The sequence below is a fragment of the Zosterops lateralis genome (assembly GCF_965231275.1).
Source record: "Zosterops lateralis genome assembly, chromosome: 16".
In the NCBI taxonomy this organism is placed as follows: Eukaryota; Metazoa; Chordata; class Aves; order Passeriformes; family Zosteropidae; genus Zosterops; species Zosterops lateralis.
Window position 1 is genome coordinate 14,819,639 of NC_139776.1, and position 16,042 is coordinate 14,835,680.

Consider the following 16,042-nt stretch of genomic DNA (forward strand, 5'->3'; position numbering starts at 1 on the left):
GTTCCAGACGACAGCCAGGGTGCAGAAGAGGTGACAACCACCGGCCACCAAGCACCTGGCTGGAGGGGGATGTCTGCCCACGCATCCCAGTTCCATGCACATTCCGGACCCCCACGAGCCGGGACAGGCTGCTGGCATCCACACCCGCCCTGTCACGCACCGATGGCCAGGGAGGGGCCGGCGCGGCTGAACATTAACCCCGGGGCGGCGTCCAGGGCTCCCTGGAGGCGCACTCCCAGCACCCCAGAAACACCTGCAATGAGGGGGCTCCGAGTCCGCTACCAGCTCCTGGTAAGTCCATCGTGACAGGGTCCCACATGGCAGCGAGGAATGAGCTCTGGGGCCATGCCGGGAGGCACCAGCCAGGCTGGACAGACAGAGGGGGGGCTCCCCTGTGGAGAGTTGGGGGCTGGAGGGGTGCAGGGGGTGCTGGGCACACGTGGAACGTGCCCCTGCAGCCCACTGCCTCCCGACGGTCGAGACACTCCGGGGGCAGATCTCCTGCGGCCCGGGGCTGCACTCACTCACTCCTCTTGGCTCCTCAGGGTAGCGGGCAAGGAATTGCTGTCCACCTGCCCTTGGCTTGCACCCACAGCCATCCTGAGCACGTGGCTGGCTGAGACACTTTTCATTAGCGGCCACCAGGACCGCGGCATATCCCCGACCCCCTTCCACACTGCGGGGTCAGCCTGGTCATGGGCAAACAGGGGAAAGACAAGGCTTTCACCGCTTCTGCGGGGGCTGCAGCTGTAGAAGCCTTCCCTGTCTTCTTTTCCTCCTTCTTCTCCACCCCTTCTTCCCTGTCGGGTGGCCATACGCCCTTGAAATTCCGTGTGCAGCGGTGGCACGGCCTGGCGGGGTGCCAGGCATGGCACGGCATGGCACCGCTTGGCACGGCATGGCATGAAACCTGGGCTGTCGGGAGCAGCAGGCAGCCGGGAGCTGGGCTGTAGGCTCAGCCTGGTGCCGATTCCCGTGGACTTCGGGCCCCTTCTCCCAGCCTCTGGACAGAGGATGAGAGACACCACAAGCCGGGCGGTTTCGGGACCTGCTCCTCCTCAGGCCCACAGGGATGCTCACCATCCGCCACTCCCAGCCCGACCAGGATGAGGACCTGCCCATGGGATGCGAGGACCCAGCTGGAGAGGGACAGCGGGGCTGGGAAGAAGCCCCAGCAAGAGCTGAGGAGGAGCCCTGCAGGCTGATGCTGAGCACGCCCAGCAGCATCCTACAGGACAGGGAGATCGAGGAGGTGAGGCACCCTCCAGCCTGCACAGGGACTCCCACCCTCCGGCTCACCTGCCCCCTACCCACAGCCTTGACAGTGGAATGGTCCAGTGTGAGGCCAGATGGGTGACATTCCCCTGTGCCTGGGGACAGTCACCTCAGTCACCTCCTGGCGGGAAGGATGTTTGGGGAGCCATCTCAGAAGGGTTTGCAGGGGGAGGAAGCTTGAGGGAAGTATCCCAGGACGCTGCTGGGACGGCCGGGGCCTTGAGGAGACTCCTTTGGGAACGTGTTGAAGGGGAGGGCGCCTGGGACCATCTCTCGGATGGATGCTCACGTGTCTTGCGAGGCTGCTTGGAGGGATAATGTGTGGGGCCACTTCTCGAGATCTCTCAGGTTTGTGCTGGGGCAGGGGAGGATGTTTAGCCAGTCAGCACCGTCTAAGGCCCCTGTGCCCCAGCTGGGCCCCCAGCTGCCCCCGCGCCTGACGCAGCAGCCCTGGCACCTGCTCTACTCCACCGGGCGGGACGGCTTCAGCCTGCAGACGCTGTACCGGAGCGGGGCCCGGCCGGATTCCCCGGCCCTGCTGCTCATCAGGGACACGGAAGCGCAAGTACGGCCGTGCCCTCCCCAGCCGGGCTGCCGGTGTCACACGGGGCCTGGGCACCTCCTCGCTCCGTTTGCCGATCAGGGACACGTCCCGGCGCTGGAAGTCCCTCTGGACACCGCGCCGTGATTCTCCCCCTTCTGCCTCCCCAGGCCTTCGGTGCCTTCTCCGCCAGCGCCATTCGCAGCAGCAGCGGCTTCTACGGCACGGGGGAGACCTTCCTCTTCTCCTTCTGCCCCGAGCTGAAGGTGCGGTTGCAGGTGCTGGTCGTGTCCCGAGTACGGGGCCACGCCTGGGGGTCCCCGCGGTGCTGGGGGGGATCTGGGGTGAAGGGGGTGCCCTTGGCCAGACGTGTGGGCAGCAGCGCCCCAGGTTTGTCCAGGGCTGGTGGTAGAAGGTGAATTCCAGGCAGTGTGCAGGGAGGGAGTCTCAGATAAGGGGCCCTGCCCAGCTGGGTGTCACCAGGTTTCCTCCACATGGCCGGGCGGTCGCAGCCCAGCTCTGGGCTGGCAGAATGAGGAGGCAGCCACATGCCCTGGCACCGCTGGGGAGCTGTGTGTGTGACGGGGCGTTAGTGGTGGCAGCTGTCCCCTGGCAGGGCCCACGGGGCTGTTGGCAGGGATGGATCAGAACCACAGGCTCCGCCAGGTCTTCTGGAGACGTGGAACAAGGAGGTGCCCGAGCAGAACCAGTTTGGCTCAGCAGCGCCCAGCTGAGGACAGGACAGGACAGGAATGGGAATGGGGACACTGCTCCAGTCCACGGTCCCCACTGCGTCCTGTCCCCATGCAGGTGTTCAGGTGGACGGGCAAGAACGACTTCTTCGTGAAAGGGGATGTGAATCTGCTGATGGTCGGTGGGGGCAGGTAGGAACTGCGCCGGCAACTTCAGCCGTTCAGAGTGCCACCGTCTCCGATGGCCATCAGAGCCATCACGGGAACCCAGGCTGCTCTGGGGAGGTGGGTCCAGACACCTGGTTTGGACCCCAAAACACTGGCACCGGTTGTCCAGCAGCACTGGGCCTTTCACTCCCTAACCCTACCGCGGGCGGGAAGGGCTGCCCGCTCCCAGCCCGCTCCCAGCCCGCTCCTAGCCCGCTCCCTGACGCTCCCAGCCCGCTCCATGCCCGTTCCCTGTTGCTCCCAGCCCGCTCCCTATTCGCTCCCTACTCGCTCCCAGCCCGCTTCCTGCCGCTCCCAGCCCGCTCCGCGCCTGTGGGCACCTGGTAGCAGACCTGGTCCAGCTGCTTGTCCCGTCTCATGGCCATCTTGGGGAACAGAGAGTGAGAACAGGGGGTGGCTGGTCGCCGAGGAGGTGGCATGGGAGGTCTCCATCCATGAAGGAGGCAGGTCGCAGCTGATCGTGTTCTCGGCACATTCGTAGCGGTAGGTTTGGGCTGTGGCTGGACGGGGATCTACACCACGGGGGCAGCCAGCCCTGCGAGACTTTCGACAACGAGACCCTCTCACACCGGGAGGAGTTCTGCATCCAGGATCTGGAAATGTGGGGTCTGGCCTGACCCCACTAAAGACATCCAAGGAAAAAGGTGCTAGAGAGGGGATGATTTGGACTGATGTCGTGAGCACAGCTGCTCCCTGACAGTACCCTCAGAGCCTGCGGGATGCTGCCAGCCCCACCCCCTCCTCCTTTCACCTGCTCCCTATAATATCCCGATTTTATGGGGAAAGAACAGCTGGTGGGGGCAGCGTGATTGGAAAAAAACAGCAATCGGATCTCAGGCCTGCAGTGTTGCTGCCATGTGTCTGGAGAGCCCAAAGTGTGTGCATGGGCCCACAGTGGCACAGGCCAAGTAAACCTAAACTTAACTCTAACCCTAGTCTCGACCCCAAGCCCAATCCACATGGCTGGGATGAGGCAGAACTGCCCCAAGAAGAGGGAACATGGCAGAACTGGACACAGCAGGGCCCCACACGGAGAAGGAAGCTTCAAGAGCAGTGATGCCTGTAGGACTGAGCAAGCCCAGGCAGCCTCTGCCCCCAGGGCTGGATCTGGCAGTGCTGGAGACAGCAGTCACCATCCCTCAATAAACTCCTCCCAGCCTCATCCTTGCCCCGGAAGTGTTGAATGGCTCTGTGAAGATGTACAGGACCCCTGGTGAGGAGCAGGTTGAGAGCTGTGACAGCCATGTCCTGTCCCAGCCCAGGCTGTGTGGCCACAGCAAGAGTGGGGGTCAGCCCGGAGCACTACTTCAGGGACCCATCCCCCTCTGGCACATCCACACCCTCTATCTGTCACCGTGTGAGGACCAGGGCTTCCTCATCAGGAGAGGATGACAAGAGCCCTTCCCACCCAGAGCTCCACAACCTGTTGCCTCTTGCCTGGCTGACAGGGTTTAGCCTCTTATTCATAGACGCTTAGCCAGATCTCCTCCTCCTCATCCACCACCCCTGTCCAAGCAGCAGAACCAGCCCCACAGAGGGATTCCAGGCAGGACTGGTTCATGGGGTCCCATGGGAGGGCAAGGGCCTGTCTGGTTTGACCACGTCCAATGTATTTATTGTGGGAGCACAGCTGGACATCCAGCTGAAGTATTGCCCCATGACCTCACCTTACATCAGCTCCTCTCCCTAGATCCGCAATTTTGTGAGGCCTGGATCCCATGGAGCCCCAGCCCTCAGTGCTTTAGACCTATCCACCCTCCCAGCCCTTGAGTACCTGTGCTGAACATCACCAGTTATTTCCCTGATGATTCCATCTCCCATGGCCAACCTGTGCCATCTCTCCCACAGCTGGCACTTAATCCTTGCAGCACACATCCACACAGGCCGGGAGATTCACAGAGAAATAGGTGGGAATGGATTTAAGAGGACAGACAGAATGGTGCAGGGCTCAGGCAGACCAGCCTTATTTTCAACACTACCCTCTCATACCCCTTTTCTCTCTACCCTTTTATTCTCTCTCCTCCTCCACCTGCAGAGTGCCACTGACCCCCTCCACTGTCCCAGACCCCCAGTGACACATGCCTAGAGCTGCCAGCAGCCCATCAGGGCACCCAACTCAGGGCACTTGGCCTCTGTGCCCTGGTGCCACCCAGTGCTCCCTGCTGAAAGTGGCTGCACAGCACCATCCCCCTTCGGACCTCACCCTCATGTCCATCAGGACCCTTTCCTATTCCCAGCACTGCCTCACCCCTCGCCGACACGGAGCCCCTGACTTCAGGCCCATTTCACGCTTCTGCCAGTAGCACTGGGGTAGGATCTCCATCTGGGTGGCACCTCTGGAGGTCACCTTGCCCAGCCCCTGCTCCATCAGAGCCACCCAGAGCCAGCTGCCCAGGATGTGTCCAGGTGGCTTTTGAGTCCCTCCAGGGATGAAGACTCCACCACCTCCCTGGGCACCTGCATCAGTGCTCAGCCCCCTCCCAGTGCAGAAGTGTCTCCTGAGCTTGAAGGGCCCCTCCTGTGTGTCACTTTGTGCCTGGGGCTGTCCCTGGCCCTGTCCCTCTGCAGCCTCCCCCCGGGTATTTATCCCCAGGGATGAGATGCTCTGAGCCTACTCTGCTCCAGGCTGGGCAGTCCCAGCTCTCTCAGCCTCTCCTCATAGCAGGGCTGGCCTCTCTGGTGTGGAGCAGAGGGGAAGAGTTCTGTACCTGCTGACACTCAGCCTAAGGCAGCCCAGGACACCAGGACACTTGGCTGAGAGATGTTGCACATTTGTTGGTTCATGGTGAACTCCTGGATCCTTTCCTCTACACTGCCTCATGGGTGGGTGGCCTCAATACATCCTGGTGAAGGAATAGACCCTTCCCAGATGCAGGACATTGCACTTCCTCTTGGTGATCTTCAGGAGGTTCTTGTCAGACCCTTTCTGCAGCCTGGTAAGATCCCTCTGGTTGCAGCACATCTCTGGATCTCCCCATCTGCAAATGTGCTGAGCAGTGACCCTGTCCACCAGTAATGGGTCTCTGGAACTGGACCCAGCACCACCCCTGGCACAAAACTTGTACCACTGATAACCCACACTCTGAACCCAGTCCTCCAGCCAGGCTTTGGTTCAGCCCTGCCTGCTCACCCAAATGTCATTTGGCAGCTCACTAAAGCTGACACCACCACTGCTCTCCCCTCAGCCCCTGGCAAATTCATCTCAGCACAGACGGTGACCAAGCTGGTCAGGCGTGACTTCACCTTCCCTTCTCCAACAGCTGGAGCAGCATCTAAAGCTGTGCTGGCCCCTGGAAGTGGCCACTGTCCAGGGTGTGGCAGGGCCAGGTGGCTGCACTGTGCAAGAGGAGCAGTGGGATCCTCCCCGAGTGCTGGCCCCATTGCCTGTGAGGAGATGTGAACCAAGAACCTCTTCCAGAGGGAAGTTCTTCCACAGACAGCAGGTAGGAATATCTTGGCTATTTGGAATGGTGCAGTAAGACCATTTTAATAAAGTCCACACACTGCAATTCTTTAAAAGAATAGTAAAATCATAATTTATGAATTTATTCTTCAGAGAGGCTCAGATGAACGTTGAGAAAAGAAATGCTCTCAGAACTTAACATTAAGTATAAACTTTTGCAAAAGATCTTTCCCAAGTATAAAGTGCACAGTTAGTAACAAATTAAAAACAAATCCAATCAACAAGAACAAAATTATATCAAAACGATACTTGATCTTATGCAAACAACGGTGATAAATGCCTTCACTCTAAGATATTGTTTCTTGAGGAATAGTAAGTCTTTTAAAAGCTTTTAAAGAGGTCACAAGCCCTTCTAACCAGTTACCTCGTTCACCTGCAGGTCTGAAATCCTGTTAGGCAGGAACACCAGAGTTTACACCTTCAGACACATAAGCACAGATATAAAAGCAGCAGAAGTATATGGATACTCATTTTCCCTCCCTCTAACAGCATCAGTTCCCAGGATAAAAAGGGCAAAAGAGCCATGACAGGAGTTCTCTCACAGCACCTTCCCACTGGATTGTTTTTCAGGACCTACTCTGGCCACCCACACCTGACTGCCTGAGCCAGATGCTCAAGACCTTTGTCCCCATTCCAGATAATAAAGGCCACAGATCGCTCCAATTCCTGAGCATTACTGAACATTTTACTTTGTGTTTTTAGTTCTGTGGTCAGACTTTTTTAATCTTTGAGGTTTTATTTAATGAAAGCAGCCTTCCTCTTAGACCTGAGTAAAAGATGAGAGGAAAATGATCTTCCTCAGTCACTTACAGCACAGACATTCAGAACAGTCACACCAGTACTGCCAGTACAGGAAAACTTCAAGAACCCTCACAGATCTACAAGACACAGAAAAATCACACAGGGATGGCCCTGTGATCCAGGAGAACAGGGCAGGGATACAAGAATGGAGGGACTCCTGATGAGCCTGTCTGCCCAGTACAGCATAAAGCAAAGCCGAGGTGCACTTGGTGCAGGACGGGCAGAGCAGGGAAGAACCCTGCTGCCACTGCCCTCTCTACACACCTGAGCCCTGGCAAACACCTGGGCAGCTCGGCCTTCCTGCAACCACTCACACCACTGGACCTGTGAGCAGTCTTTGCAGGACAGACAGTAAAAATGTAACATTCCATGTATCAAAAGTAGACAATAAAACAATAAAAGGCTGCATGGCACTGCAATGCATTGTTACTTCAATAAAAATTGTGGTCACTTGTAGCAAGAGGCCTGCACCAGCTTTTTGAATACAGAAAAATAGTCTTTAATTATCAAAACATTCCCTTCTCCCTTTTTTTTCATGAAATAATTTTGCTGATTTTGAAGATACCACCCTTGCTAATTTCCTCTTTAACCCCACTGTATTTTCAGAAGCATCCTCATCCCTCTCTTCCTCAGACACCAAAAAAACCCCAACCCCCAAAAAGCCCCATTAAACCTGGGTTGGGATTTTTTCTGCTAAGTCATGCAATAGCACAGCTAAGGAAGGAATCAGGACTAGACAGAGTAGTAAAATCTTGTAATAACAATGAATTGCAAATTTTAAAGTTACTCTTGCTACACAGTGCCAATACATTCAAAAATAAATGAAAACTGAGTTTACTCTGTTGTAATAAGTTGATTTTTAGAAGTCCATCTGGAATATGCACTTTAAGTATCTACATTAAAACATTCTGTACTCTAAAATGCATTCTGCATTGTTCTGTGGATTCTTCCAGTCCATCCAACCATCTTTTAGGAAGTGTTGATGCTCAAATTTACTCATCTTCTGAGGAAGCAGACAGAATAGTGCCAAAAAGAAACCTGTTACTCATCAAAAGGAAGCCTTTGTTTGCAGCTAGGTTCTGAGGCTCTCCTGTGTTCATCATCTATCATGTTATTCCAAGTTTTCTTCATTGGAGTTAGATGAGGAGCAACAACATCACCATCCTAGTATTAAAATTCAGGAAACATTAATTCACCTTTCCTTTCCATTCTAAAGCAGAGGAAAACCAGCTCAGTCTCAAGTCTAATAGAAAAAAATCAATCCAAGGTCCCAGAATCTTTGTAAATCAATAAACAGTGGTGACTGTGCATCCCAGGGGTGGAAACTGCTGCAGTGAGTGGTGGGGAGACAAAGTGCCCTGCCTGAGAAGGCATCACCATTGGCAGTGTGTCACTGTTAGAGGCACAAAAGAACCACACACTCACCGGTCAGGTTGAAGTGAGGAAAGGGCAGTTTATTATGATTTGGGGTTTAAATAGGATTTGGAATTTGATCAAGGCTTGGAGGACAGGAGGAACACCTTTCTGACCCCAGTGGTCAATTCAGAAGTCCATCACAGAGAAATATGAAAACAACCTACATTGTTTTGAGAAACTCCAGTTCAACAATGTAAACAATCAGAAGGCTAAAGAATCAGAGCGACAGCAGTCCAGTTTTTCCTAAATTATTACCAGAAAATCTGGAAGGTCAACTGGCTGTATCCTGATCTACAAACAGAATCATTAGTGTTTCCTCTGACTTCACCACAGTACCTCTTTAACCCTGCTGCAATCGACCTACCCTTGGTGCTGGGATGTGCCTTGCACTGTTTGAAACAAGCAAGATTGGTACAGCAGCTGAGGCAGTGGGGCTCATCCCAATCAGATACAGATGTTAATCTGTGCTCAGGCATTGCCAAAAAAGATGATCAGCTGCCTAAGCTCAGAAATCAGCTGGTGAGGTGCACATTGCTGTGCTCTGCAGCACACCAGGGCCTGCAGGGTGGATGTGCCTGAACCTGAACCATGTACTTACAGGACACAACCACACTCTACAACCAGGGAGAGCTGTAGCTTGATCCATTTGTAAAAAGCCCTTCTAAAACTAACTGCTATAAAAGACAGATGCCAGAAGATGACCTAAGAATGGACTTTACACAGTTTTCCATTCCTGCATCCTCACCTAGGAACACTTATCTCCTGGGTGGCCTCTCGTATTTGAGGATGTAGCTCTTTCCCCAACCGGGTCTAGTGGAAGGTGTCTCTGCCCATGGCAGGGGTTTGGAAGAAGGTGATCTTCAACATCCCCTTCCAACCCAAACCATTCCATGATTCTGTGATCCTATGGTACTTTCAGGTGTCTCCAGCACTACTTCAGTGAAACCAAAGCAGGCACAGATGGGAGCTGTGATAAAACCAGGGGTTAGGTGAGTGAGTGAGTGCCTCAGCCATGAAGGCAAGGCCTGAATGCCAAACCTTTTAATGAAAAGGCAAGCTTATGGATGAAGATGATGAGCTCTAAACAAGAAACGCAGTAAGTGAATTTGTTACCTGTGGTTTGGTGAAATCGTTCTCCATACACCATTGAACAAAATACTGTTTTGCAGCTGAAATGATATGTGGATTCTGACTTTTGTAATAAACTCGGACAACCTGCTCCATAAATATTATGGGTAAAAGCTTTGAAACCTTTGAAATAAAACAGAAAAAAACTTCAGTATTTCTTAGAATACCAAAGGAAAGCAGTAAGCCTCACTATAATCCATGAGTTTTATCCAAAGCAATTGTGATATTTGATCTCCCAGTGTATTCCAATTAAATACAGTTCATATGCAAAGGCTGTCAGGGTTCTAGATTGTCATAGTACAACACACTCTGAAGACCTGCAAGGCCACGGATCCCACCACCTCTCCACAAATCCAGCACGAACAACCACACAGGACTGTGATCACTTCCATCACAGATGATGAAAATGCTTTTCAGAAGGAAAGTAAAAACTACCTGTTCTTTACTGATTTTGACCGCCTTGGAAGGATCAGCCTTGCAATAGAAGTGAACTTTATCAATTGGATTTTGTTCCTTCATTCCATAATCCATGCTGATAACCTTGCATATATAAAATAAAGAAAATAGCATTTGTTAATCTTTGTCTTTCGTGATCTCACAATAAATACACACACTCCACTCCTGAAAATTACAGTAATCAAATGAAACAGTAATTAACAAAATATTACTTTTTTAAAATCTGGTATTTGTATTTTGCATCTTTTCTCCCACCCTCTCTTGTTCTGATGCTGCCAGGTGGATATTCACATTTACAGTCACCAGCTCCCAGTTGTGCTCTGAAACATTACAGTTTCCAGCACTGGAAGTGGACTGGTCCCTTGCCAGCCTGGACCTCCCCAAAACACACACCCCACAGAGGCTGCAGCAGACCTTAAAATTATAAACATGAAGTTTAGACAACATTATTCACATTGACCTGGTACACCAACATTTCTGTGGTCAGCAGGCACTCACTTCCCTATGATTTCGGTTTGTGGGATGGGAAAAGCCCAGGCAAATTCTTTAAAGCTCAGTGAACTGCTACAGTCTTGCCGAGTGAAATGAACCTTCACTGCAAGGGTGCTTTAGGAGCAGCTGGTGATGCTCTCTATGGAAAGCCACTTGCTCTTCCCATAATGAACTGAGAACAGGGATTAAGCTTTGAGATACTGCAGACTGCCCCAGCTCCCTCCCTCCCACCACTGCTGGCTGCAGACAAGCCGTGGCAGCAGCTATTTTGTACAGCAGACAAACCCCAGAAGTGCCTGCTAGGCATCAGGTGCAACACCAGGGGCCTGGAGGTCACGGTGCCTCTTTTCCTTCCACTGGCCCCACAGGTTTCCTGCCTTCCTGACCCATCCAGTGGTCCCCGGGCTGCTGCCATTGGCACCCACGTACCAAACTCCAGGAGTCTCCCCCCTGGTCTTTGTTGGAGTGAGGACAGTGACAGGAGAGCCCATCTGTCACCAGGAGCAGTGTAGAGAGACAGCCCAGTGAGGCTGCCCACTGCCTGCCCCAGACCCTCCCACCACAGAAAACCTCCCATGGGAAGCTTATTGCCCTCAGACTCCCAAACTGAACCAGGTCTGCAGCTACAGACATCCTGTGGGTTTGTTCTTTCACACAAGGCCCTCTGCGATTGAGAAGTTTTTACTTGAACCCGCTCTGAGAGGTGTTTACATCAACTATGAAATTCTCAGCCTTTAGCTCCACATCTGGAGGGTCCTTCTCTGGCTTGGAATTGGCAATGCTTTCTGCCAGGCTATTACTCTGAAAGAAACCAAACCAAAAGATTAACTCAGTAACTCAGATTACTTTCATGCACTCTCATGTCTAGGTCAAGGCAACACAACATGTGACACAGTATGTTTTTAAACCAAAGCTTTCAATTCTTCGCAGCTTAACAAGATTCTTGCAGCAGTCTGGTTGTTTGAATTACTGTACATCATAGCTATTAGTACAAAACCCAGTTTTTAGAAACAAACCAAGTTTGTGCAATTAAGAAGACCCAAAATCTGCCAGTCTGTGGAGGAGGAGTTTTATACCTGAGGATGGGGCACGGGGAGAGCAGGAATGTGCCATCCAGAAGGCTGAAGCATGAAAGCAGAAAATAAGTACCTTCAACCGTTTTACCAATATAAATGTGTTGCAATTAAGTTCCCCAAAGCTGAATACTAGACATTTTCATTGAACTTTTTAAATGAAGGGCTGCAGATTCTTACCCTCTAATAAAGCTTTCATATATATATATGCAATAAAACATTAAAAAACCACAAGAGACAGACAACCACAAAAAAAGCCTCCCACAAAAAGTACTCCACTAAAGCACTCCACAAAAGCTGAAACCCACAAAGAGGTTTTGTTTGGTCTTGGGCCCAAGGGAATATTCCCTGCTGACACTTAAGACTAATGCAAAGCAGAGGGGCATGCTTAGATGGAGAACAGCTGTCCACTGAAATGTGTGAGTCCTCATTCAAAGGCTGTGGCCTTTATTCAAGACTGCTGTGCTCTGGGGAAGATGCAACATTTGAAGTAGCAAGATTTCCTGGGAGCAACTGAGGCTCATGGGAGTGCAGCCCAGAGCAGTCAGGAGACTGTCCAGGAGGGAAGGAATTCAGCTAGGAGCAGTTGGGTTGTTTTGGGGTTTTTTTTCTGCTGATTTGTTCATTGCAGAGATGGGGAGACTGAGAAGCAGAAAATCGTACACATTGCCAAGCTGAGGCATGTGTGTGGTTTGTAGTGACTCAAGAAACCAAGGAAAGGTTTATTTAGACTGAGAGCACGCTTGGAGGAAAACCTTGCCAGGAGGGAACTGGCTTGAGGCAGCCTGTTTTAACTATTTCTACTCTGTAACAGAATGTATTAACAGAATGTGTTAACTTACTTCCTACCTTTGCTTGCATCCTTTTGAAACTATCTCTGGTTTGCATTAACAGGAAACTCAGCCTGAATTTAAAAACTCTGAAGCTGTTTGGGATTTTCCCCTGGCTCTGGCCAGTTTGAGGATCACGAAACTGAACGGGGCTGGAGCAACCTGGTCTAGTTGAAGTTGTCCCTGTCCATGGCAGGAGGTTGGACTGGATGGCCTTTAAAGGTCCTTTCCAACCCAAACCATTCTGTGATTCTAAACATAACCCTGTGGTGCATGAAGGAGCAAAGGAGACACAGCTCTGTCTTGTGCAGCCACTGCTCCCCACCAGCACAGGGAGGAGGCTGAGCCTCTGACATTCCTGTCACAGGCACCACAGAAGGAAACATCCTCCCTCAACCCCTCAGCTGTGTACCCTGAGCTGCAAAGCACTGGCTGGATATAATTATGGTACCAACAGTGATCCAGTCTCCCTTCAAAACAACACTCTGGATACTGCAAGATTCAATGACTCTGGCTGGACTTTCAAAATTAGTTTTTCCTTTCACTAATCAAGCTTCTAAAAAGAACCGTTTAATGGTGGAACTCATAACATTTGTTCGCACACCTGTCTCCTTATTTGTTGGGCCACCTATCCCAACCTTCTCCTCAGAAGGGCAGAAACTTGATAATCCATGTACAACCATTTCATGTTTGCTTTCCTCTATTTCCTCCTGCTTTTGTAATACAGAATCTTTTAACACTACTTTTTCTTAGACAAAGAACACAAACAAACCTTCTCTTCAAACAAAAAGATGAACAGCAACATCCAGTATTCCTTTTCTAACCTTATTTTTTAGAAGAGCTGAATTATTTTTATGAAGTCTTTCTAAATACAGACATCCACTTCTGGAAATCAGGAATAGAAAATTTTCACCATTATGGCTGAAGTTTGGGGTAAGTAACTAATAATATGGAAACACAGTGTAGCACATTAAAAGAGCTGAGCCAGCTGAAGTGAGCTCTCATATACTGTTATTTTGAAATAAGACAACAGGAATTACACTGCTATCTGCTTTGAAAAGCACTCATGAAAAAGACTGGAAAAAGTACATACATGCTCATGCTTCGTATAGATTAACACCAAGAAATTCAGCAGCTATTATTCAGTTTGATATTTATTCTCAAAGCAAAGCACGCAAATTACGATTGAAAGCAAATATGTTCCTTATTATTTTGAAATTTTCATGAACATCAAATGATGTAACAACCTTCTCAATCACTGGACTGTAAGAGTCTTTCATAAAATTTTGTATTTTTCAGAAAAGTTTTTTCCTGAAAATACTTCTGCAATAATCAGCTTCTGAATTTCTACCTGTTGCCATTCTTTTGACTGTTTGCGGATAAAACTTTTCCCAATTTCATATGTTTCATGGCTCAGCTACTTAAAGATTGGAGGAAAACTTTTCACCCTATTTTTCCAATAGCAAATAACAAAAAAAACTCCTCATCAAACTAAACAAAGCCCACATGGAGATAGAGAAATGGATGGTCAGCAACCTCAAGAACATTTTTATGGGGACAGAATTCAGAACCTTCCACTAAAGGACATTACCTTTACAATTTCCTTCTTTGATTCAGGTCGAGTCTCCCCTAAAAACTTGTATAATTCACGTCGTTCTACTTTACGCAAAATTTCTCGTGCCTCCTCCAGTTCTGGATGACTTGAGTGCAGAATTTCCAGGTAGATACAGTCTGCCAAAGTTGCATTGATTTTTGTTATGTATGTCACAACCCAGTGTCACAGTAAAATGCACCAAGAGGGCAAAAGGTTAAAGCAACCAGAAAAACTGCTGGTTCAGAAAAGACACTTTCAGGGAATGATGGAACTAAGTCTGACAATGAGAAGTCACAATATTATCTTAATTATCATTAGATTCACAATGGTCGTTGGCAGAAAAACTATCTCAATTCTCACCCTGGCAACATACTTTGTTATTTCACTAGAAGTTACTTTCTCCTCTTATTCAGCCAGTCTAGTTTAGCAGATTATCTTGAACTCCATCACTAACTAGCTCAGGACGTGAGTACTCTGTCTCTGTCTTGTAAAAAAAAAAAAAGAATGGCCATTAAGCCTTCAGGTTTTCTCAGACTTTGGATGCCAGCATCAAAATCCTCCCTCCCATCTCCACATGACAGTGACACATGCAGTGAGATTTACAAAATCAGTCGGAGCGAGACAGAGGTTTCTTTTGATGTGGCTTCAGAGCAGAAAGGTTATTTTTTGGCTGTGCTACAGACTGCTGTTGCCAGGATGCTGCTGGCCTGATCTACACCCCACGACTGCATTCCCTGGCCAGGAACACCTGGGCAGCTTTGACACATACTGCAAACACAGCCCTGCAAGAGTCTACCTAGAGCTGTAAGTGACCTGAGGAGCTCCCAACATGTTTCAGAACAACTTCTGAGCCATATACCAAAACCATTTCAAGTGGTTTAATGGACAAGGTCAACCAAAGCCAGGAACTGCTCCATGAGGAATCACAGACCAAGTCTCTTCAGACAAAGAACAGATAATTCAGGGGAAATAAGAAGCCCATTAACATCTTCCCTGTGCAAAAGCAGCAGTGACAAGGAATGCTTTGCTGTCTCAGCCTCTACTAGAACTAGGATTTGCTGCTAAATCAGGAGGCAACACATTAAAAAACAACTGTGGTTTTTCACCCACCATGGAAGAAAGCCAGGGAACCTTCTCCTGCAGAACCTCTCAGAGGTTCATCATTTGTAGAGGTCCATAACTGGACAATTTCACAGAAGCATCACTCACGAGGGACTGCTGAAACAAGCCTCAGGAGTGTCCAGGTTGCAAGCACTTGTCCTAGTCTAAAGGACAGGTGGCTGCCAAAGAAAATATGAACCTCCTTTGGAATGGAAAATATGACCCCCTTCCCTCCAAATTATTATATCTTTGAAATTAAGGGATTTTCAGGCAAAGATATGAGAAAAGGAATAGCAGTTCTTCACGTGTGTGTGTGTGTGTGTGTGTGTGTGTGTGTGTATGTGTGTAACAAGGCAAACAAACAACAACCCCGGCAGTAACAACAGAGCAGAGACCCAGTCCCAGCCTTCTCCTGGCCGCAGGCACCTTCCCCTTTGGTGCAGTTCCGGGCACAGCCGGCAGGGGCGCTGGTGGCTCCTGGCCGGGCAGGGCGGGTGCGATGATTCCCCCGCGGCTGCAGGGGGCGCTGTGGCGCGAGCTCAGCGGCCTCTCTCCACACGGGAATGGCGGGCAGGCTGGCGGGAGGGATGGAGAAGGGGCTTCCTTTGGAAACTCACAGGAAGCAGCCGCTCCTGGTGCCCCTCTGGATAATGAAAGTAGCTGGAGCAGAAGCCGCAGGCTGGAATGGCAGAGGCAAGCAGACCACTGGAGGCATTGAATCAAAGTGTAGCACTAAGCCCCAAGCAGTGGCAGAAGCAGTAGGGGCTCCCAGCAGGCACGGGGTGTCAGGTAAAGTGTACCAAAAAGCCCACAGCAGTGGCAGGGAGCAGTGGGGCTGGGCAGAGGCAGGTGGGCTCCCACCAGCAGCTCCCACAAGCCGCCAGAGACACTCCCCCCGGGCAGGGGGAGGGGGCTGGGGTGCCCTTCCCAGTGAGGTCAGGTGTTGAAAGGT

General features: G+C 50.6%; 2 protein-coding genes across 3 annotated transcripts in view; one reads left to right on the forward strand and one right to left on the reverse strand.

The window, feature by feature from the left end:
* The first annotated feature begins 215 nt into the window (after window positions 1–215).
* Window positions 216–3,890, forward strand: TLDC2 (TBC/LysM-associated domain containing 2). The gene is made up of 6 exons (XM_083873458.1): window positions 216–291; window positions 1,097–1,252; window positions 1,688–1,840; window positions 1,987–2,082; window positions 2,627–2,700; window positions 3,218–3,890. Exons 1-6 carry the CDS (start codon window positions 259–261, stop codon window positions 3,351–3,353), a joined length of 648 nt encoding a protein of 215 aa, XP_083729584.1. The 5' UTR covers window positions 216–258; the 3' UTR covers window positions 3,354–3,890.
* A 2,397-nt stretch (window positions 3,891–6,287) lies between these two features.
* SAMHD1 (SAM and HD domain containing deoxynucleoside triphosphate triphosphohydrolase 1) overlaps window positions 6,288–16,042 on the reverse strand; it is a gene marked incomplete at its 5' end in the record, with an annotated part of 28,900 nt that continues 19,145 nt past the window's right edge. Inside the window, 5 exons of one of the 2 annotated variants that reach the window (XM_083873036.1) lie at window positions 6,288–8,164; window positions 9,530–9,667; window positions 9,980–10,084; window positions 11,204–11,293; window positions 13,987–14,126. In XM_083873036.1, coding sequence (XP_083729162.1) covers window positions 8,042–8,164; window positions 9,530–9,667; window positions 9,980–10,084; window positions 11,204–11,293; window positions 13,987–14,126 — 596 coding nt within the window. In that variant the 3' untranslated portion in view covers window positions 6,288–8,041. The other variant, XM_083873037.1, reaches the window with a different exon arrangement.

Excerpts from the sequence above, each read along its gene's own strand:
- TLDC2 (XM_083873458.1), top strand. The coding sequence starts at position 259 with ATGAGGGGGCTCCGAGTCCGCTACCAGCTCCTG. Across the intron at positions 292-1,096 it reads GAGTCCGCTACCAGCTCCTG|CCCGACCAGGATGAGGACCT; the intron begins GTAAGTCCATCG and ends CGCCACTCCCAG. Across the intron at positions 1,253-1,687 it reads AGGACAGGGAGATCGAGGAG|CTGGGCCCCCAGCTGCCCCC; the intron begins GTGAGGCACCCT and ends CCTGTGCCCCAG.